Here is a 23,338-nt window from a genome sequence, read left to right on the forward strand (position 1 = left end):
AAATAAGCACTTTAATGTTCTTGGTTAGGAAAACATATCATGGGAATAAAAACTTCTCATCTGCAGTTGCTGATGTGTTTTGGAATTGTGCAGTGCTTTCGTCCATTAATGAGAACCTCATTGGATTTTATTTAGTGATAAATTGGCTTCAAGAATGGTAACATGATTCTGCCTAGGTAGAATAAAATTGTGGTTGTGGAGTAAATTGCTGGCATTGGTAAAATGGGCTAAAAGGCTGCATTTGGTTTTCAAGTAGAGCTGTTTGGAGTCAAAGCTTCAGAGTGAACTTTCTTGTACAGGCAATTCTCAACTTACACTGGGGTTACATTTCAGGGATAGTGCATAAACTCAAAATCGCGTATAGTCAAAGCACATGGGATTCAGTGGTGGGTGAGATTGCCAAAGTCTTTTTTTCCTGGATGCCTGCCCCCTATTTATTTATTTATTTATTTATTTTATCTATCTATCTATCTATCTATCTATCTATCTATCTAGTGCATAAAGCTGAATGTGCACAAGTTAAATAAACATAAGTTGTCAGTTATCTGTATCCTAAAGCCTTGGTAGGAAAAACCCCCAATACTTTTAAGATAGCACTGCATGACCATAAACCATGCATCTTGTTCTGAACTGCTGTACTTGACTGTTTTGTCTCCTTGCTTTTAAATTGGTGGTACCTTTTGAAGGAGAGAAATCAGGCTCTATGTTTTACACAAATGAATTTATTAAGCCAACAGTAAGTGTCTTTAAAAAGGGACGCGGGTGGCGCTGTGGTCTAAGCCACAGAGCCTAGGGCTTGCCAATCAGAAGGTCAGCAGTTCGAATCCCCACGACGGGGTGAGCTCCCGTTGTTCAGTCCCAGCTCCTGCCCACCTAGCAGTTCGAAAGCACATCAAAGTGCAAGTAGATAAATAGGTATAGTACTGCTCCTGTGGGAAGGTAAACAATGTTTCCGTGTGCTGCTCTGGTTGGCCAGAAGCGGCTTAGTTATGCTGGCCAAATAATAATAATAATAATAATAATAATAATAATAATAATAATAATAATTTATTTATACCTCACCCATCTGGCTGGGTTTCCCCAGCCACTCTGGGCGGCTTCCAACAGAAAAAATGAAATAAAATAATCTATTAAACATTAAAAGCCTCCCTAAACAAGGCTGCCTTCAGATGTCTTCTAAAAATCTGGTAGCTGTTTTTCTCTTTGACATCTGATGGGAGGGCGTTCTACAGGGCTGGTGCCACCACCGAGAAGGCCCTCTGCCTGGTTCCCTGCAACTTGGCTTCTCGCAATGAGGGAACCGCCAGAAGGCCCTTGGCGCTGGACCTCAGTGTCCGGGCAGAACGATGGGGGTGGAGACGCTCCTTCAGGTATACTGGACTGAGGCCATTTAAGGGTTTAAAGGTCAGGACCAACACTTTGAACTGTGCTCGGAAACGTACATGACCTGCAAGCTGTCTGCGGACAAATGCCGGCTCCCTTGGCCTATAGAGCAAGATGAGTGCGCAACCCCAGTGTCGTCTGCGACTGGACCTAACAGTCCTTTACCTTTACCTAAGGGTCTTACAGCTGTTTACTAACAATTAAATTTATACTGTACATTATTTATAATGGAAAGGTTTGGTCTCCTGAATTGAAGGATAGTTGTGGTCTAATCTTTTTTTTAAGTGAGCAGATTGGAGCTCCTTAAAAGGCACAATTGAGAGATCTAAATTTGAGGCTGATGAGTTAGGTTTTTGTGTTACCTTTCGTCCAAATGCAGCAGTTAACTGTCTTTTAATATAACAGTGAATTAACCTTATTGGGTAGTGAATGAACACTGAGAAGCAAATAGGAAAAATCATATCTAAGGTTGCGTATAATTTATTCCCTATAAATATTGATTTTGAGCTGTACTTCATGGACAGTGTTGTCTGAATGCCATGCATTTAATCTCTTGTGAATATATTGACCTAGGAGTCACCGTACTGAAGACGGTTGAGCTACCTCAGCTGCTTTTATTTCTCTTGGTGAATTCTCCAGCCCTCACTATGTATAATTAAGACATGCTAAAAATGGTTTTCTATATGAATCCAAACAGATAATACAAGAAAAGAGAGTGCATAGGGAAGGTCCTAGAGGAGCAATAAGTTTGAAGAAACAATAGCTGCTTCGTTTACCAACAAGCAATGCAGGGGGGTGAAGACATCTCTTATATCTTATTGATTGGAAAAAGAACTGACTGATATTCTGTCATTTAGTATACTAAGCACTCATCCTGCTGTGTATGGTAAGGATGTGTGTACCACTGCATCTATTCAGGTTTAGAGTTTTTGAGAAACTTAATGACTTCTCACAGCTGTCCATGGAGGCGCAGGTGAATTCTGTGTCCGGGGCAGCTGTTTATCAGCTCCATCTGGTATGCAAGCTGAGACCCTATCTGCCCATGGACTGTCTCGCCAGAATGGTGCATTCTCTAGTTATCTCTTTCTTGGACTACTGCAATGCCCTCTACCTTTGAAGGTGACCCGGAAACTACAACTAATCCAGAATATGGCAGCTAGACTGGTGACTGGGAGCGGCTGCCGAGACACATAACACCGGTCTTGAAAGACCTACATAGGATCCCAGTACGTTTCCGAGCACAATTCAAAGTGTTGGTGCTGACCTTTAAAGCCCTAAACAGCCTTGGTCCAGTATACCTGAAGGAACGCCTCCACCTCCATCATTCGGCCCAGACACTGAGGTCCAGCACTGAGGGCCTTCTGGCGGTTCCCTCGCTGTGAGAAGCCAAGGTACAGGGAACCAGGCAGAGGGCCTTCTCGGTAGTGGCACCCGCCCTGTTGAACGCCCCCCCCCCACCAGATGTCAAAGAGAAAAACAGCTACCAGACTTTTAGAAGACATCTGAAGGCAGCCCTGTTTAGGGAAGCTTTTAATGTTTAACAGACTATTGTATTTTAGTATTTTGTTGGAAGCCGCCCAAGTGGCTGGGGAAACCCAGCCAGATGGGCGGGGTATAAACAATAAATTATTATTATTATTAATTATTGAGACGGAATATTATCAGTACTTGTTTTTATGTCTGTATTGTTGCAGTACAGTGGTGCCTCGACTTACGAATTTAATCCGTTCCGAAGGCACCTTCGTAGGTCGAAAAATTCGTAAGTCGAAAAGTGCCATTGGAAACGGAAAAATTCGTAAGTCGAAGCAACCCCATCTAAAAATTCGTAAGTCGAAAAAACCCTATCTAAAACCGCTGCCGTTTCCATTCGGATGTCGAGAAATTCGTAAGCATGCGGCCCCATTAGCCCCATTTGTAAGTCGAAAAATTGGGTTGTCGAGTCGTTCGTAAGTCGAGGTACCACTGTAGATACTTTTAATTACCATGTTTTATATATGTGGGGAATAGTGCCATAATTTAAAATTTTAGAACAATGCATAATTTTAAAGACTAGAGCAATATCTGAATTATAAAGCCTGCCGTGAGTATGCAATGGCTATAGTATTTTATTTTTATGGATTTTAGTTGCATTGCTAATCTTAAAATAAGGACATTAAAATTAAAATGGGAATTGCATAGAAAAATAACCTTAGTGCTTCTTGTTTTTTATATAGATTTCAGCATCAATTGTATAATTAACCAACTTCCATTTTCCCTGCTGGTATTGTATATCATAGGGTCTCCCAAACCTGGTTGTCCAGCTGTTTTGGGGCTATAATTTCCATAATCCCTGACCACTGGTCCTGCTAGCTATGAATGATGGGAATTGTAGACCTAAGACTGGGAAACCTTGGTCTAGTGTATCCCTTCTTTCAAGTCCTGCAGTGTTTATTAAACTAAAGTTACTGGAAAATTATTAATTTAAATTCTTATCCTTAGACCAGTATATGGACAATTATTGTAGATATATATGAAATTAATTAATTTTGTAAGCCATTTGTGATGTGGATTTGATAGCACTATCATTTTCGGCTTTCTGCTTCCCTGAAATACTCACTTTTATATATCATTTGTCTTCCAGAGGCTTGAAACATTTTATTTCATTGATTTTAAAGTCCCAGCATGACAACAGTCTTGAAACCACTTGATCTGTGGTCAATTATTCATCTGCTATATATAATAAAGAACGTATGAAATAAATAGCATGCGGAAAAGTTCAAAATATGGCTTGTGGTTGGTTGCCTTAATGAGAAATGCTGATTGAAGTAATGAATTTCCTTTTCCTTTTCTTTTTCAAGCTGGACCTGTGATATGCAGAATGCTGACCTATCCTCCAACTCGAAGAGAGTTAATAGTTGGTTGTGGTCTACAAATGTTCCAGCAACTGGCAGGTATTAACACAGTCATGTATGTATCACTTTTTCAACTTTAGTTTTTTTATTTAAAAAACATGTTTCATTTGGTACCACAGAAAACAAACAAAAAACTTTCAGTGACATGTATATTTTTCAGATAGTATAGAGGGTGAGGGGTGACCAGTAGAGAAAATGTCAGGAAGGCCCCCCCCCAATGGAAATAGTATAAAGGTGATTTATGAATTGACAAACTCCACTTGTAAGAAACTCTCCATTTGTTGCGATGAAGCATGGGATGCAGTGCAGGAAATCTTGTCATATTAATTTGAGATGTTTGGAGATACTGTTGTAATTGTTACCCAACAATGGCAACTGCTTACGTTTATATATACATTCACATCACATGTAATAATGTTTTGTAAATTTAATTATCACTTTTCTACTGTTTACATTGCTCCGTAGATTCCTATGATTTTATGTTTTTCATATCCCTGGGAATCTTCTCCTTTGATTTAGGTGTGTGCTTTTCAAATGTTGCATGAAGATGCATTGTCAACTGCATTTTGACTAATGTTCAAGGTAACAGAGCAGATTTTTCTGCAGTGCACCTATTTAAGCATGCTTCTCTACGAGGCGTAACAAAATCCACAAAGTATAGGACTGGCATCAAATTACTTTGGAAATGTGGTGTGTGCATATGGTAAATGAGAAAATATCTGAAGTTCCTAAAGAAAAAACACAATTGGAGTAGGTCCAAATCTTTTTTTCTTTCTTTCTTTTTTAAGTATATTGAAACCCTGTAAGATTTATGGTACTCATTAGCTGACTTTGCTTATCCTAAACTTACAGATGTGCTTAGATCAGAAACACCTTACCAAGCAGTAGTTTTTGCAGACTCTGAATGGAACAGATCTAGTTGACAATGAGGAAGTGGAGAAGGGCGGAAGTTACTGCAAAAAAAGTCTTAAATCAGGGGTCAGCAAACTTTTTCAGCAAACTGTCCCTCAGACCTTGTGGGGGGCCGGACTATATTTTGAAAAAATATATGAATGAATTCCTATGCCCCACAAATAACCCAGAGATGCATTTTAAATAAAAGAACACATTCTACTCATGTAAAAAATGATGATTCCTGGACCATCCGTGGGCCAGATTTAGAAGGCGATTGGGCCGCATCCGGCCCCCGGGCCTTAGTTTGGGGACCCCTGTCTTAAATTCTAAAATGCATTACAGCAGCTCTGGTATGGATTTATTAAGTAAATCTTTAGGCACCAAGTACTGTATTAGAAACACACAATTTAGTGTAAATTGATTTCCCCTCAGTTTGTTTTTTGGTGTTTGAGACACACACACACACACACACACACACACACACACACACACACGTACGTGTGTATGTTAGGGGACCTACGCTGTGAAATGCTTTGATACTGTAGATTGAAAACCTGTCACCTTGCTAGATATGAATCATAGTATATGACAGCAGACTGCTTGGTAACCTTCAACACATTCTGTGACCTATACATTTTAATGGCTTGCTAACGTAAAGATGTAGCACTGTGCACATTTAGCCTTCTGCCATATCTTTTGCAGTTGACTGTATTTTAATTGAGAAGACCATGGTAGCAGAGTGAACCATTGCTTTTGCATGGTGGGTAGGGAGGTAAATGTACTTAACAATGTTTTTCCATGTGCAAATGTTGAAGAAACTGGTCTCATTATATTTACTACATGTATAGTACAGAAGAGTCATAGTTCAGTGGTGGAGAATCTTCCATATAGAAGATCACATACAGAAGATCACAGGCTGGGAAAGTTTCCTTTTTGGAAACCTTGTACACCCAGCTGCCAGTCAGTTTGGCAGTGCTGAGCTAATTGACCAATGGTCTCATCCTGGATAAAGCAGCCTCCTGCTTTTTCTTTGCATTTTTATAACAGTGACCTGTAATCTGATACAAAGGAGGAACCTAAGCAAATTCAGGTACTAATTCTTTCATGCTATTATGTAATATGAAGTTACATAACAACCAGCTGGAATAGCAGCTGATGGAGACAGTTCTGATAGAAGAGGAGCCAAATGGCATTTGGACCCAGCTGAGCTGATAAAGGAGGACTAGCCGTTTCTCTTCTGTCAGTTGCAACCAAGTGGAAGATTCAGAGAGCCCGATATTACTGCACCCTAAATCCTAATTGAACTTTGACTCCATTAGTTTGCCTGCAGAACTTTTACGATCTTCAACATTTATTATTGCTCATTTTATGCCTGCTGATTGTCACTGGTGTGGTGAACCTGTGTTGAGAACTTGGGACTGGGCTAACACCCTTGAATGTAGCTCCATAACCCTCCCTAATAATGAATGTAGCTCCATAATCCCTGTACAAAGAAGGGTCACAGCCTAGGCGTCTTACTGATACGGTGTAGCAGTCAGAGTAACACCAGAAATGTCAAGGTTTAAGGTTCCACTTGATAGATGACATGGGGCCAATAATTCTGTCAAATGAAGGTGTTGTGCTCCTTGGAAGAAGGGCAGGACAGCTCCACCCCACTCCAATCTCACTGACAGATGCAGTGATTTTTATGTGGATGGGCATCATGTAAGCTTATATGTGCAGCCTGGCTGGTAGCATTACTACGTGAACAAAGTCTTAAATAAGTTTAAAAACAAACAAACAGGAGAATGCCATAGGCACAATCTAGTCGATTTTGGGAAGGGTATTGAAGATAGGAAACTCCTGACTTACAGGACAGCAATTGTCATTCAATGGTGGAGTCATTTAGAAATGTTTTATTGGTATTGTAGACTTGCATCCTCATAATGTGACACTTGATCATGGGGATTCAGTGATAGAAAGTATAATTGAAAACTGTAAATCAGAGTGAGGATATTTAAATGTCAAATGACTTAGGAGATTAAATGACCTGCTGATAAACTCTAACAAAATGATGTTGCATGATATCATACAAAATGAGTAGAAATTAGTAGAAATGTTGTACTTATAACCCTAAGAAACTGATAAGTCTTAAATATGAAAACTATCAGTTATTTTAATGATTACATTTCAGACAATATTTTTGTGGCTGTGAGATCCTGTGTAAGAATGCAGTAGTATTGCAGACTTAATAATTTTGCTTTGAGAGAAATGTATCTTGCTGGCGTCTTTGTATTCTTCTCTGTTCCTATTTTTAAGCCATTTGTGTGAGTCTTTCACAGTCCAGCCATTTCTCCTCCTTGATCTTGCCAGGAAGTCATAGTACTATTTGATTTCAGCCTGTTGCCTTGGTAATAACTGTAATGTCACAAATTCAGCATTATAACTTCACTGCACGATCAAAAAGCTGTGAGTGTGCTATGTGGGAGAGAGCCCAAAGGCTTTGTTGTAATACACAGCTTTGATAATTAGTAAAACTGAGAGAGAACGACTTGTTTTTTTTCAAACATAGCAGCCTGCCAGATTTGAGGTGCTGAAATTCATCTCCATTAAAAAAAGTAACGTTCAGTCAATCAGTTTCCCTTTCACAATATTCCTACGCATCCTTCCCACTATTCATCAGATATTTGTTGATGTTTGGAAGAATACATAGCCAACATTATCTGTTGCAAGAGCAAGGTATGGAAGGTAAAGGTAAAGGGACCCTTGACCATTAGGTCCAGTCACAGATGACTCTGGGGTTGCGGTGCTCATCTCGCTTTCCTGGCCGAGGGAGCAGGCGTACAGCTTCCGGGTCATGTGGCCAGCATGACTAAGCCGCTTCTGGCGAACCAGAGCAGTGCACGGAAACGCCGTTAACCTTCCCGCCAGAGCGGTACCTATTTATCTACTTGCACTTTGACGTGCTTTCGAACTGCTAGGTTGGCAGGAGTATGGAAGGTAGGTATGTTTAAAAACCTCATCTAGTCACTTTAGTCTTCTGTATTTAAATGCACACTTGATGATGTAAGCCAAATTCATAAATTTGTTAATGGAGTTGTGCAGGAGGTTTCTTGGGCTCATTTCTTGTATGTTTTGAAAAATACTGATCAATCAGGATGTTTCCTGAATTGTTCATCTTGGAATTGGAGCTATAAATACTGACTTTATACAACCCATTTTTCCTTTTAAAAGGGGGGAGGGGAGGAAGAACACGATTTGCCTTGAGGTGAAATCTTTTGAAAGATGGTCAGTGTGAAATTTGACGGTGGTTGGCAGGAATTGAACGCAACCCTTGTGTAATATGCTGCTAAAGTTATTACAGCAAATGGCACCATGTCTTGCACTTTGTGGATTTTAGTCACCGTTATTTTGAGAGCGTCAAAACAGGTTCTGCTGGTGAGAGACTGACATATCTAGGTAACCAAACTCAGTTGGACTTTAACAAGAAACAATCTCACACCAAGATTAAGTGAGTGGGCATGACTTGATGAAAAAGAGTCGCACCTGTGACATGCTTTCCTCCCCCAGGTGGTCTTTTGAAAATAAGGTCTTTTATCTTTTGACTGAGGTGTACTTTCCAATAGGAGGGTAACTCCTTTTTATATTTTATAAAATGCGTAGGCAGTTAGCAGAAGAGACTTGCTATATCAGTTGGTCCAAATATGTTCCAGTTTATTTTAATGCACATTGTGGTTCAGTCCACAACTATTTGTTTACATGTTTGACGACTGTGACAACCCACAGTTGGGCTTTTTGTTTAACTGAACATTCTCACTGCTAAGACTCTCCAGTATTTCTCTACGACGACAATAGCAAAATGAAAGGGATATAGGGTTCATTCAAAAAATTGACTAAAATATGATAGAGGATACCCTTGTGGTATTTTGTGTTCTTAATACTTCAACAAAATGTTGCTTTCATCATTTCTTTATTCTCCCCACCCCTCGGTGCAGTATATAAGCTGGCTAACACCATTTGAAGAGTATTAAAGTTTAGCTAGAAATGACAAAAAATATTATTCTTGCACAAGAAACTAAATTCCCTATCCAGCTTGGGAACTGCGCATCTTTCTAATCTACCCCTGAAAGGCATCTTACCTATCAATTCTCCTCCTGAACCAGAAGTAGGAAGAGCTCTCTTTACATATCTCTTACATGTGATCTGATAGCTTATGAATAGTCTCTGAGAAGGTACCTGCTTGAATAGCAAGGTATAGAGAGTCTGGGGAGGAAGGAATATCGCTCCTCTATGCCAACTCTGCCCCAGCTTCTGCCAACCTAGCAGTTCAAAAGCATATCAGTGCAAGTAGATTAGTGGCATTTCCGTGCGCTCTGGCACTCGTCATGGTCCTCCATGTGCCAGTTGCGGTTTAGTCATGCTGGCCACATGACCCAGAAAGCTGTGGACAAACGCCGGCTCCCCTCGGCCTTAAAAGTGAAATGAGCACCGCACCCCATAGTCTCCTTTGACGGGACTTAACCGCCCAGGGGTCCTTTACTTTTACTAGCAAATCTATGACCTTAGTGGTTCTTGGAGAAGGGAGGATTATTGCCAATGCAGCAAGTTGCCTGCTTGGTTGTTGCAGGTGATGCTAACAATAAACCATGTAGCAGTTTTCATGTGCATGCATTCCTCAAAAGTCTAGGTAGCATGTTAATTTATATATCTTTAGCAACAGTAGCCTGGTGAAGAGGAACTTCTATAAATTCTGCTGCTCTTGAGGTTTGCCTTCTTTGGAAATCTTAAAACCATGGGCTCCTGGAGGTTGTGTTTTGATATGTCCCTTGTATCAAGGACATAAGCATGTTGCAGATGTGGGAGTTCTAGATGCGTTCACTACTTGCCCTACCAGTAGCTTTGAAAATGACTCCTGCTGTTCAGCATTCATTACTTCTTACCATTTACCCTGTAACAAATTTATATGTGGAGTTCCTTTCCCCCCATTTAGAAAACACATACACAGACAGAGAAATGCATTATGAGATGTGATGCGTGTAATATGCCTGGGAGTGGAGTGTGGCTTATTAGTAAAATAGGACAGTTCTCTTGGGAAATATGCTCTCATTTTGAATCATTTCACCCTCCTCTTGCTGTGTTGACTTCATCTTAAATATGTCCATTATAGTAGAATGTGTGACACACACATAATTGGAAAATGTATCAAATATATTTTGATTTGAAGTAGTCTTGTAAAAGCCGACTGAATTGTTCAAAAACATAAGTAGGTTTGGACTACTACATTTTCAGAGGTGAACACTTTTTTGCAGAACATCTTTGTATGTTCCTTTTTTTCCTATGGAATTAATTAAGTTTAGAGATCTAACCATTCTCTCATGTGAGAAAAATAATCTGATAAGGAAGCTGTAGCTCAGAGGTAGGAATAACTTATGTTTTGCCTGACTTAAATATATAAAAATTAAATATATTGCAGTGATTAACAAAAACAGAGATATTAAATTCTTATAGCAACTGTTCTCTTTATCTTTTAAAAAACTATAGGTCAAGCAAAACTGTCTAGAATTTTCTCTTTGGGCAGCATCTCATTCAAAGAGTCTGAAATAAAAAACACATTTTATAGTGCTATCCTCTACATGTAAACTACATGTAAACATATTAAATCGAATAGTTTACTTCCAAGTAAGTGGAATAAGATTACAGCCTCAGTCACTTTCTGCAGGATCTAATAGTTGTGGGGATCTTTAGGTTGACCCTGAACATTGGTCATGTTTGCTAGGACTCCCCCCTTCTTTCCAGCACTTGGATCCCTTTGTGTAACTTCCAGAATACACAGTCTTAGATGATGGACACCTTTGAGCCCATGATTGAGATGGTTTTGATTAACATAAAGGCAATAATGAAATAACTGAGTTCTTAAACATTCCTTAATTATATTTAGTGATAAAGTCAGAGTTGCCACAAAGAGCAGCACATTTATTAATCCTTATTTGCATTGCAACAATTATTTAAAATATTGTCTTTTGCAAATCCAAATATTTAGTTCATAACCTGATTTGATGGAATCATGGCAAGGTTTATTTGTATTGGATTATATTGTATTATATTTTAAGGTATATTTCACTTTTGTGATTAGAATTTCTCCACACTCATAACGTTGAAAAACTTCTAATGAAAGCCAGAAAACTGCTGCATTCACATGTAGTTCCAGCGTTTTTAATGAAAGTTTGATATTGATTGGATCCCAATGGGATTTGTTGAAATGATGAAATTTTTCAGCTCTCTGAAATGTGCCACGGATGATATGCTGATCTCCTTGAAGTGTGTGTGTTGTCTATATTTAAGGTTTATTGTTTATTCCTTTGGCAGTACCTCCTGAATCACATTCTATTGTGTCTGGGTCTGCTTCAGCAAAGATGATTGAGGGATTGCAGCCTGGGGGCAGTGGAATATATCTCAGAATGTTGTGTCGATAGTCTCATCTTTCTATACAGTAGCCTTTTTCACATACTGTACTTTTATTCTTCATGATAGAACAGTGGAGCTGTGACCACTTGGATTTAATATGTAATTATGCCTAGTTACATACACGGAGTCCAGCATGACAATCCAACGACCTCTTGCTTGTTGTCACTAATTTAACCAGTGTTGTTTATTGGTTGTGTGTATTCTAAGCATCCATGCACCCAAGAGGGTGAATGAGTGTGCAGAAAGCATATGCATACTTGAGGCAGTGTGATTAAAGTTAATCTGGCCGTGTCTTTATGGCTTCTTCTGTGTTTGCCTCTTGGATTTGTAATATTTTTGGTATAGAGCCAGTTAGTTTAATGATTTAATTTAAGAGCTCATTTCTGTCAAGGAGTCTTTAAAATGTGCTGCAAAATATGCAGATTGGGGTCTAGTGCTTAAATGCAGAGTTGAGAAATACATGTTCAGAAAGTGCAACAAAATGGACTGGATTCACTGGCAGGGTTTGAATAAACGTCCACAACTTTATTCCAGTAACAGATATTTTAGAGAAATGATAAAGGAACTTACTTTTATATAAGAAAAGCAGGATACAATAAATAAAGCTAAATACTGTAACTCAGCAGAGGGGGAGTTGAGGGAAGTCCTGAGGAGGGGAGGGAGAAAAATTGTATATAACATGATGATTGAGATCTGTATTTTTATTTGTTATAAAATTCAATAAATATTCTGAGAGAGAGAGAGAGAGAAATGTTCAGAAAGATAAGTTCAGAAAAACACACACATGAATAAATATAGTGGGCAAAATCTGAAATTCCTGTCATATCATTTCCCCCCAGTAGGAAGGAAGCCTCATTTATTTCAACAGAGCTACTTCTGAGTAAAGCATACCAGTTGTGTTTTATTCTGCAAAGACAGCACATTGAATGAATGTAATGATAATGAGGAAAGTGCTCTAACAAGCATACCCCACTATCCTCCTCCATCCAGCTTCTCTTGCTTTTTTTGCAGCTCTGGGAGGGACCCTTCCCAAATCACAGGTGAGGGCGCCCACATTCCTTCCTCTTAACGCTTAGCAACTGTGATTAAGCGATGGTCATTTGCACTTGTGCTGCCTGAGTGCTGAATCATAACGGCTACATCTGCATGTTGTGTGCTAACTTTCTTCAGAAATGTCTGGTCAACCTTCTTTTTTAAAAAAAATGAAAGATAAGAATCTGGGGCCCGTGCTGGCCTTGCCTTGGCCCCACCAGAATCCTAACCCTTCTACCCATCTGTCTGTAGACCTGCCTCAATTCTGTTACTCCATTTCCCTTCCAGTTCTTCAAATCCCTTAATAGTTCGTGATTTTTCACATTCTGTATTGCAAAAGATAGCAATAAGGTGACAACCCTAGATTTGACTTACTTTTAAACCTTTTCCAGACCATATTCAGTTCAGATTTTCCCTAAACAATTTATGTTGGTGTAAAGAATGAACATTTACACATTCTCTTTGAAGAGAGACTACTGAAGGTTGGGATGGCTATCGGCCATCCTGTTCCTTGCCTTGATAACCCTTCCTTTTAAGTGAGAGGGAACCACAGGCTGGCCAGCACATGCTTTCAAAGCCCTCATATCTCTGAACAGCCTCCTCACCTAAGGAAGGGACATTTTGGAACGCTATAAGGTATAGATTGCATTGTCAGAAATAGAGGGAATGATGCTACTTCAAGATGTGTATACAAGGAAGCATCCTGAGACAATCAACAAGGCTGTGGATGTTGGCTGTTCTTGATCATAGCTTCCAAAAGTCAAATTCTGGGATTTGTAGCTGCCAGGCATTTTCTTTGTAGGTTCCCATGATCACTGAATAATATGCCAAAACAGATGGAGCAGAAGCAAACATTTTAAGTTTGTGTGTATCAGGAGCAGATGGTGCCAAATTAGTACTCAGATGGCATACACACTAAGATTACTATGCAGTTAACTACCAGGGCCTAAATATTCCCGTAATTTTTGGTACATTTTGTGGGGATGGGGCAAAAATACCCCCAAGATTGGATTAATATTTGGTGTGGGTGTGGTAAAATCAAATAACCCTGCCAGGAAGGTGTAGGTTTAAGATTTTTCAAGCAACAAAAATGTTTCAACACTTCAAGCAGCTCCACTTGCCCTTAGCATCTAGCAGTCACCCCCACCTAAACATTCATCCATTTTAGGAAAATTAGTACAGTCAAACCTCAGTTGTCTAACGTAATCCGTTCCGGAAGCCCGTTCGGCTTCCGAATCGTTCAACAACCAAGGCACAGCTTCCGATTGGTCGCAAGAGCTTCCTGCACTCAAGTGGAAGCCACGTCGGACGTTTGGCTTCTGAAAAACATTCAAAAACCGGAGAATTTTCTTCTGGGTTTTCGGCGTTCGGGAGCCGAAATGTTCCAAAACACAGGCATTTGGGAACCGCAGTCTGACTGTTGTCTTATACTGAATCAGACCACTGGTTCATTTAGCTCAGTTTTAATTATTCTGGCAGGCTGCAGCTCTGCAGTGTTTCAGACAGAGGGCATTTCCAACCCTGCATGGAAATGCTGGTCCCTTCTGCATAAAAAACTGATGCTCTATGAGCTACATCATCATAAAAAACCCCACATTCCATGGATACGAATAGTTCTGCGAAAGTGGGGGTGATACTAAGTTCAGTTTGATTTCATTTACATTGTATCTTGAAAGCACAGAATAAAAAAATTAATTGGTCTTGTGGCACATAGCTTATGTAATTGTTGGTTTTTGGCAACTGTCTCGAAAGACAATGGAGTGTGCTTCTGGGGGGTTAAGTCAAACTTCTGCATTAGCAGCACTAAAGTGCAAGCCTGGGCAGGGTATATGGAGGTCCTGGGCTGCCCAGATGACAAAATCCCCCCTCTTTTGGCCTCGTTGATGTGGTCCAAAGGAAAGCACAGCAATATGTTTGGCACCAGCTGGGCAGCAGGAGTTGCCAGAAGGAGGCATACAAGGTGCCATCCAACTATTTTAGGGACTCCACTCTGGATTTGTGTAGAATTTCTTCTCCTGAATTGTGTAGAGTTTTCCTTCTGCTATATGGGCTACCTTCCCAGGTTATGTAATATGTAGAAAATAATGTCATTAACCTTCACTGCCCAATGGATAGCTTCACCTTCTTCCTCATATGTAGTGAGTGGTAGATAATATCCAAGGACCAAAGGAATAGCCATATGTAACCTGATTTGCAGGTGGTGTGTGCTTAAGTAAATGCATAAAAACGTTTAACTTGCACTAGGGTCTAGATTGTTGCTGCTGATGACAAAACAGTCTCTAGGCAACCATGCTGAATAAATTCATGGTTCAGATGCTCTTTAATAATGTATATGAGTAACATGAAAAATTGGGGTCAAGTCTGGTGTAGGTCAGGAATCACCTCTTGGCCCCGCTGAACATACAGTACTTAGTAAATGCATTGTACACAGCCCACTGCAGTGATATTTACTCAGGACCATGGGAGCACTCTACACTATACCGTAAGCATACTGAAGCTTTAGTAACTGTTAGTTTCACAGCTTAGTTTTGTAATGATTGTCACTGTGGGTTAAGGTTATTTCTTATATCAACTCCTGATTCGTAGTTGGATTGTTTTAATTACTAGTGTGCCCCTACCCTGAAATATTTGGATAGAGAGTGGGTTCTAAATATTTTAATAAATAATATTGAGAACATATGCATAAAAACTATTCAGAACTAACAACTCTGCCTGTTGCATCAAAGGTTGCTTTAAAATTTAAGATTGGTGGGCACCTAAAGATCTGCACTTATATTCTTTATATATAATTAGTCTATTATAATATAGCAATGTTTGATTAAGAAAAGAAAACCAGAATTCCCAGGAATTGTCTGGTTTTAGGCTGGCGGCTCTTACTGATGTTAATTAAGCAGTCCTAAAGGTTTAGATGTGTTTCTTTTAAAAAGTTAAATTATGCAAGGTAAATATTACTGATGTAGCATATTTAATTAAAAGTTGAAAAAGGAGAAAATAATGAGATGGTTTCTGTGTGTGAACTTAAACTTGAAGTGTTCCTAGAATTTTAAATACCTTCACCATGCTATTCAAGAATAATTTGGTTCAAGAGAATGATTTCATTAGGGGATAAAGCTCTGTATGCAAAGAAGGCTGTGTGTTAATGCATTTTCATAATGTTGAGGAATTGTGCAATCTTTTCTATTTTTTACTTGTAAATTATAGCCTATGTCATAATAGTGAGGGATGTTGGCAGGGGGGAGGGGGACGTAGAATGTGTAATTTACCATGGCTTGATATATCTACCAGTCCAAAAGCTAGACAAGAGCTTTGCTATATACCTTAAATAAGAACAGGAAACGTCTAATTCTGCCCATTTACAACTTAGTCCAGTACTGTACCACCTAATGACCAAACTATATAATGACCCAGCATACATTGTGTTGACTAGCTTATCATTGAAAATAGCACAGGGGCTTTCTAGCACTCCCAACATTTTCATATTGGGGATGTGTGTTCTGAACATGAAAATATCGTCCATTATATTTTACAGTGCCTCTGGTGCTGAATAAGAATCATTCAAAGTGGTTTTTTTGTACAATTTTTGGAGAGATCTGGTGTCTTTATTCTAGATGTATTGCCTCTAGTATGCTTTTGTCATAAATTAATTTTCAAATGTGGATTTTATTTGTCTTAGTCCATTACAATGTATATTACTATCATCATCATCATCATCATCATATGTTTATTTATAACTCGCCTATTTCTCTTATGGGACTCAAGGCGGCTTACAGATTAAAAACAAGAACCTCTAAAAAACATAAAATCAGTAATTAAAATACAATTGATAGAATTAAAACTATATACAGTACATATATAAAGTCTGTTTAAAAACATACCAGTGACTACAATAAAAACAGCAGGGCACCAGCTCTTTGATTAAAAGCAATCAGTTCCCCAAAGCCTGTGGCAACAAGAAAATACTCATCCGCCAGTAGGACAGCAAGAAGGAAGCCAGTCTAGTTTCTTTAGTGAAGGAGTTCCCAGAAGTCTGGGAGCAGACCACAGATAAGGCTGTCTGTCTCCCATGTCCCCACCAAGAGTGTCTGAATATTGTGAATGTTCTGTTCAGGATTCAAGCATAACCATACCAATCTAGCAGTAGAAATGCACAGGTATGTCCTGTTGTCTTGCCTGTTTCTTTATTGAGTGCGGACATGTTTCTTGCTTTTTCTTTTTTTATGTCCTTGTTGTCTTATTTGTATTGTGGGAAATGCACCATTGACAGTTTGTTTAGTTGCATTATAAAATTTCCAGTAATAATAATAACAATTTCTCACCAAAGTTGACTGTGATTTTTTTTCTTTGCTAACTGATAGCAATAAATATGTGGCCTGCTGTGTTGCCCTCTTTTGCTATTGTCACTAAGAAATTAGGATAAGGTTTATAGGAGAGATGTCTATTTACTGTGCAGCAGATTGCCTTAGCTGATAAAATGGTGGTGTTTCAATCAGTACTGGTGATTAACACATGGTAGTGACATAATCTTGGGTTGTTTTCAGACTTCCTATTTGTTCAAACAAATCAGAATGAATGTTCAACAGAGTTTGTGGGGAGGTTAGACAAGGTTAGATTGAGCATCCATTCTGGTTGCAGGGAGGTTATAGAACGTTGTGTCAAGTAATGGTTATCCCACACTTTCTAGCATATTTTCCTGTCACTCTCCTTCAGCAAAATGTTCAATTTTGGTGGAAAGGGGGTTTGCTATACAAGAGCACCAATTCAGCTTTAGTTGCACAACCTGGATTTGTTGGTGTGCAATTGAATTCCACCTGAACATAACTCTTAAATTGGTTTAATGTTTCATATTATTGTGTTTGTTTGTTTGTTTGTTTGTTTGTTTGTTTGTTGTAACTGTTTGTATTTGCTAAGACCTTTCACCAAAAGCAATAAATACAGCGGAGTACTGGACTGGATGAGGCACGAGGCACAATACATTCTGTTTAAAGATTGTGTAGATGTGCAGCAGAGGAAGAAGTAAAAGTCAAGTGGTTTAGCATGATTGCCTATACTTGACTTGTACTAAGAGATACTCAAACACGGCTGCACCTTTATCAAGCTATCTTGCTCCAAAGCACTGGCACATCAAGGAAGAGTTTAAAAATAGCTATGTGGTAGCCACTAGACGAGGACTTTGTCTCAGCAGATGGATTCCAAAACCACATTAAGGATTGAACATGGTTATATTATCACAGAAAGCATCACTGAAGCAATTTAGATGATGCGCCAAATCCAAACCAAGGGTTTCTGGTTCTGTTTTGAATGGAAAGCAGTAAAGCATAGTTTGCTAACTGGGACATCACAGCAGAATGTCAATATCAAGCAGGAAATAGAAAGTGGAGTTGCAAGAAAGTGGAGTGGGGAGAGGTAGTATATGACCCATCAGTTTGTTCCTGATCCATCATATCATGGTTTGGGCTACAGGATGGTCTGAACTGAGCTAGTGTATGTGTTGCTTTCTCCTCAGAACTTCAGAAAATTTTCTATACAGTCACTGATGTGCATTTGCAAAAGCCCAGAAAGATGGTGAATGTGTTACCTTTAAGCAGGAGTGGCTAACCTGTTCAACTCCCATCAGCCACACCTAGCATGGTCAACAGAGAGTTACAAGTTAGCCTCATCTGCCCTAAAGGGGGGGAAAAAATAAATTCACTAATCCTTAAGAAATATAGTTTACCTTTACTGGATCATGAAAGTAAGTATGCATTAATGTAATAATAATACTAATAATAATAATAAATAAATAAATAAATAAATAAATAACTTTTTATTTATACCCCGCTCTCCCCAGTCAAAAACCGGGCTCAGGGCGGCTCACACCAACAGAATTACAATAAAACATAAAAACAATTAATTAAAATACAGATTAAAATACAGTATTAAAATTTAAAGTGCAGCCTCATTTCAAGTAGTCCATAAATCCAAGCTATGTGGGAGGAAAACACAGGGGTCAAGCTGAGTCTAACCCAAAGGCCAGGCGGAACAGCTCTGTCTTGCAGGCCCTGCGGAAAGATGACAAATCCCGCAGGGCCCTGGTCTCCTGGGAAAGAGCGTTCCACCAAGTTGGGGCCAGTACTGAAAAGGCCCTGGCTCTAGTAGAGGCCAATCTAGCCATCTTATGGCTCGGGATCTACAGAATATTGTTGTTTGTGGACCTTAAGGTCCTCCGCGGGGCATACCAGGAGAGGTGGTCCCGTAGGTACGAGGGTCCCAAGCCGCATAGGGCTTTAAAGGTCAAAACCAGCACCTTAAACCTGATCCTGTACTCCACCGGGAGCCAGTGCAGCTGGTCAAGCACTGGATGAATGTGATCCCGCGGCCGGGACCCTGTAAGGAGCCTCGTCGCGGCATTCTGCACCCGCTGGAGTTTCTGGGTCAGCTTTAAGGGCAGCCCCGCGTAGCGCGAGTTACAGTAGTCAGGCCTGGAGGTGATCGTCGCATGGATCACTGTGGCCAGATCAGGGCGAGAGAGGTGAGGGACCATCTGCTTGATGCGGCGGAGATGGAAAAATGCCACCTTTTCTGTGGATGCAACCTGCGCCTCCATGGAAAGGGAGGCGTCAAAGGTTACACCCAAACTCTTGACAGAAGGCGCTGGCACTAATTGTGCCCCTGCAAGAGATGGGAGTTGGCCCCCCAACCCCATGTTGTCCCGACCCAGCCAGAGGACCTCTGTCTTCGAAGGATTTAGCTTCAGTCGGCTCCCACGTAGCCATCCAGCCACAGCTTCCAAGCACCTGGTCAGTGTGTCCGGGGCCGAGGCAGGGCAGCCGTCCATCAACAGATAGATCTGGGTGTCATCAGCATATTGATGACAACCCAGCCCCAAACTCCGGACAATCTGGGCAAGGGGGCGCATAAAGATATTAAAAAGCATTGGGGAAAGGATTGCGCCTTGCGGGACTCCACACACCAAGGGGTGCCGCGGCGACAACTCCTTCCCTAGCGCCACCCTCTGCCCCCGACCTGAGATAAAGGATAATAGTTAAATACACTATTCATTAGTATATTACAAGACCATTGTGGGCTTTTTATTTTATTTTATGATAATCTGATTTTTAACCTCACGCGTTGAAACAGTTGTGGGGCAGGTTTTGCTACTCAGGAAAGAAATATATTGCTGCACATAATGAATGGACTGTACTCTTTACGTTCAGCTTTTTTTAGTTACCAAGCTTTAAATGGAACACTTTCAGTTCAGTGATTTCTCCCCTCCACCCCTCTCGATCTTGTCATTTACCACAGCCTTGGAAAATGTTCCTTTGGTTTGTGTGAGACTAATCTGGGCTCAGTGGTTGCAAAATTTGCAAGATAGCAGCACTGTTTTCTGATTTGCGGCAATGGAGGCAAAGAATAGCCAATAGCTGGGTTCAGACACTGGGTTTTAGCATTATGTGAATCAACCGACTTGTGTGCTTCATCTTCCCCTCTCCTTCTGACAGGAATTGTATATACTGTATTAACAACATAAACCTGATTCGGTTAAGCACAGTCATATTTGAACAGCATTTTAAATTTCAGTATCTCGCTGTGTTTCTATAAGATACCTTTTTTGGAGCCAAATGGATAAAATAGTCTCATAAGATTTGGTATTGTGAAGGCAGAAGAAGGTACATGAGTCAGTTGTAAAACTGTTTGCTTCAGTTATTTTCTAAAGCTTTAATAATTTTGCTAGAGTGCTGCTTGTGGTATCATTTTGCCTTGAGCTGAGTTCACAGTTGAGTTACAAGTTGCGGGGAAAGGGGGTTCCTAAACACTTTCCTAAACTGTGTTAATGTGCTAAAAATTTGCTCCTGCTATTTTTGCATTATAAAAGGTATGTAACAGTATCATGTCTTTAAAAGAAAAACTACTGTAATTGCTTAAAGGTGGTTTTGCACTGGGAACATTCATCCTATTTAACTGTGATTGAAAATTCTATCAAACCACTGAAAAGCCAACTTCACTAAGAATCAGTTTGCAAAAGATGAGGATTCTCCTCCTATAAAGAGAGGAGGTATACTATGAAGGTTAAATAATGACAGAGTTAAGAAACTAAGAGGATGACAGCATAGTTTTCACTGAGGAAGCACAGTGTTCAATTGTTTGGGTTGCATATCCAGCAGTTTGATGAGCTAAACAGAAAATCTAAATTATGAATGATACTGACATTTGGAATTTCCTCTTGTTTTAACTTTGTACTGAGAAATGTATCTTTTCTGACTGACGGTCGAATAAAGAATGATGATAATGATGATGGAATTTCCTCTTTCTCTTACCTGCTATGACAGAGTGAAATTCAAAGAAATAGTTTAAGTCGATTTTAGATTAAGGATTAAAAATTGCAGGCAATATGTAGTCAATATGCAGTGAGTAGGAACATTTGAAAAAGGGAAAGAGTGGTGATTGTTCTGAAATACATTGATATATAAAATTTACCTTTTCACTCCTGTAAATGCATTTTAAAGGTCCTCCTTTCAGCCTTTGTCTAATTTGCCTGTATACTTTAGTCTTGTCTTTTGCCCTAGTTCCAGTGTGCCTCATGTTCCTGAATTGTGTTCTTAGCCTAGAATACTTAGTCTGTTCATTCCATCATGCGAAAGCATGGTTGCTTGTGCAACCATACAAAGTTGATACTTATAGGTGAGAGAGTGTCTCAAAAGCACCACTTCCTCAGAAAGTATACTACTGATTATTGTGAGGGCTCCCTCTGGTGGCCTATGCTACCAACTGAGAAATATAAGGTACTCATGGAGCCGTGGCTTCTCCACTAGAATCGTTTTCAATTTAAAAGTTGGAGCATCTGAGAGGACTTCTATCAAGAAAAGTTTTTTTTTTAAGTGTCCTTAGTTGAGCAGGTAGCTGCTGTCTGGCTGCCAACCAGGCTTGAAAATGAAGTTTAAGCAGTTAGACTTTTGTCATAGTCAGGAGCTGATAGTGATTTATTTCAGAGATAATTATGGGACGCGGGTGGCACTGTGGTCTAAACCACAGAGCCTAGGGCTTGCTGATCAGAAGGTCGGCGGTTCGAATCCCTGCGACAGCGTGAGCTCCTATTGCTCAGTCCCAGCTCCTGCCCACCTAGCAGTTTGAAAGCATGTCAAAGTGCAAGTAGATAAATAGGTACCACTCCGGCAGGAAGGTAAATGGCATTTCCGTGCGCTGCTCTGGTTCGCCAGAAGTGGCTTAGTCATGTGGGCCATATGACCCGGAAGCTGTCTGCGGACAAACGCCAGCTCCCTCGGCCAGTAAAGTGCTGCAACCCAGAGTCATCCACGACTGGACTTAACCAGTCGGGTTCCTTTACCTTTAATTATGGCTTAGCATTATGTGCACAAGGCTGGAGTGCCCATATTTCCCTTTCCTGCTGCTCTGGTGTAGCTGCAAAGAGATTGGAAGCTCTTGTTTCTGCTTTCAGGCAACTCTGGTTAGTCTTGCACTGGCTTGTTTTTTAAACTAGGGATGCGGGAGCTGTGGCCCTCCATATGTTGCCATGCTGAAGGAAGTTCAAATCCAATAATAGCTGGAGGCCACAGAATTTCCCCATCCCTGTTTTAAACTATAGGTAAGATTAACCACTGCTTTTCTGAGTTCAGATATAAGGAATAATTCTGGTTATCTTGAAACAAATGCAAACCCTGCCAATCTGTTCATGGCTGCATCAGGGAAGGAGAGAGCATATGAGATAGGGGCAAATTCACTATGGTTTGAGATTGTGTCCAAACAATAGAGACCCTTTCTTGTAAATATGAGGCTTAATGGAAGCTTTGTCACAGTTTTCTTGTGGAAAGCACAGATAAATCGAATCTGCAATCAGACCCCTGCCCTGAAAGCAGGAGGAGAAGGGCTAATGTAATAATAAGAAAAAATAATAATAAGAATTGGCTCTGAGAGGCTTTGAAAGTAACAGCATCCTTTGGTATTTTATGTGATGGTAAAATAGAAATGATTTGCTGATTCCAGAATATTTCAGCTATAGCAGAACAAAAGATCACAACCATTACATTTCTTTGGGTCATAAAATCTTTGTGTGTTGATGGGATGGCATTTCATAAAAATGAGGTGCGGACTTAAAATGAAAGCTGGACTTGCAGCATTTTGTTTGCTGGTGACTTCATCAAAACTTGAAAGATTTTGCAATTTGGAATAAAGAACTTGAATGCTTAAATAATTCTCACTGAAGCATTTCAGAGTGCTAGCATTTGTAGTAGTGATTTAGAAATGCATTTTGAAATTTGACATGCAATCTTGTCATAAGAACACACTACAAGCCGTTTAGGACAAAGAGGAATCCTTCTGCTTTAAAGGTTGGCTTAAATTTGTCATGTCTAAGCATAAGATTTCAGACCCCCTAAAAGTTTGTAGCACTTTTTAAATTCAATTATTTTTAAATGTGTACTAAATAGACTGCTCAGCAGACCCACTAGTGACAAGCACTTTTATAGCCTGCAACAGCAACATATTTTGTTTGAATGCTGTCTAGACACTGGAAGAGAGTAGACTTTTGTCATCATCAAAGGCCCTTCTTTGTGTGCCTCCTCCACAAGAGGTCCAGAGGGTGACAACATGAGAATAGGCCTATTCTGCAGTGGCTCCCCACTTGTGAATTTCTCTCCGCAGGGATGCTCACTTTGCACCTTCATTACATATCTTTAGGCATGAGGCAAAAACATTCCTCT

General features: G+C 39.9%; 1 protein-coding gene across 3 annotated transcripts in view; it reads left to right on the forward strand.

Moving 5' to 3' along the window:
• Positions 1-23,338, forward strand: part of SLC2A13 (solute carrier family 2 member 13) — a 113,672-nt gene that overhangs the window by 35,976 nt on the left and 54,358 nt on the right. For all 3 annotated transcript variants that reach the window (XM_060279394.1, XM_060279395.1, XM_060279396.1), the window contains exon 4: positions 4,221-4,329. In XM_060279394.1, coding sequence (XP_060135377.1) covers positions 4,221-4,329 — 109 coding nt within the window. The remainder of the gene's footprint in view (positions 1-4,220; positions 4,330-23,338) is intronic.

Source organism: Zootoca vivipara, chromosome 10 (genome assembly GCF_963506605.1).
Source record: "Zootoca vivipara chromosome 10, rZooViv1.1, whole genome shotgun sequence".
In the NCBI taxonomy this organism is placed as follows: Eukaryota; Metazoa; Chordata; class Lepidosauria; order Squamata; family Lacertidae; genus Zootoca; species Zootoca vivipara.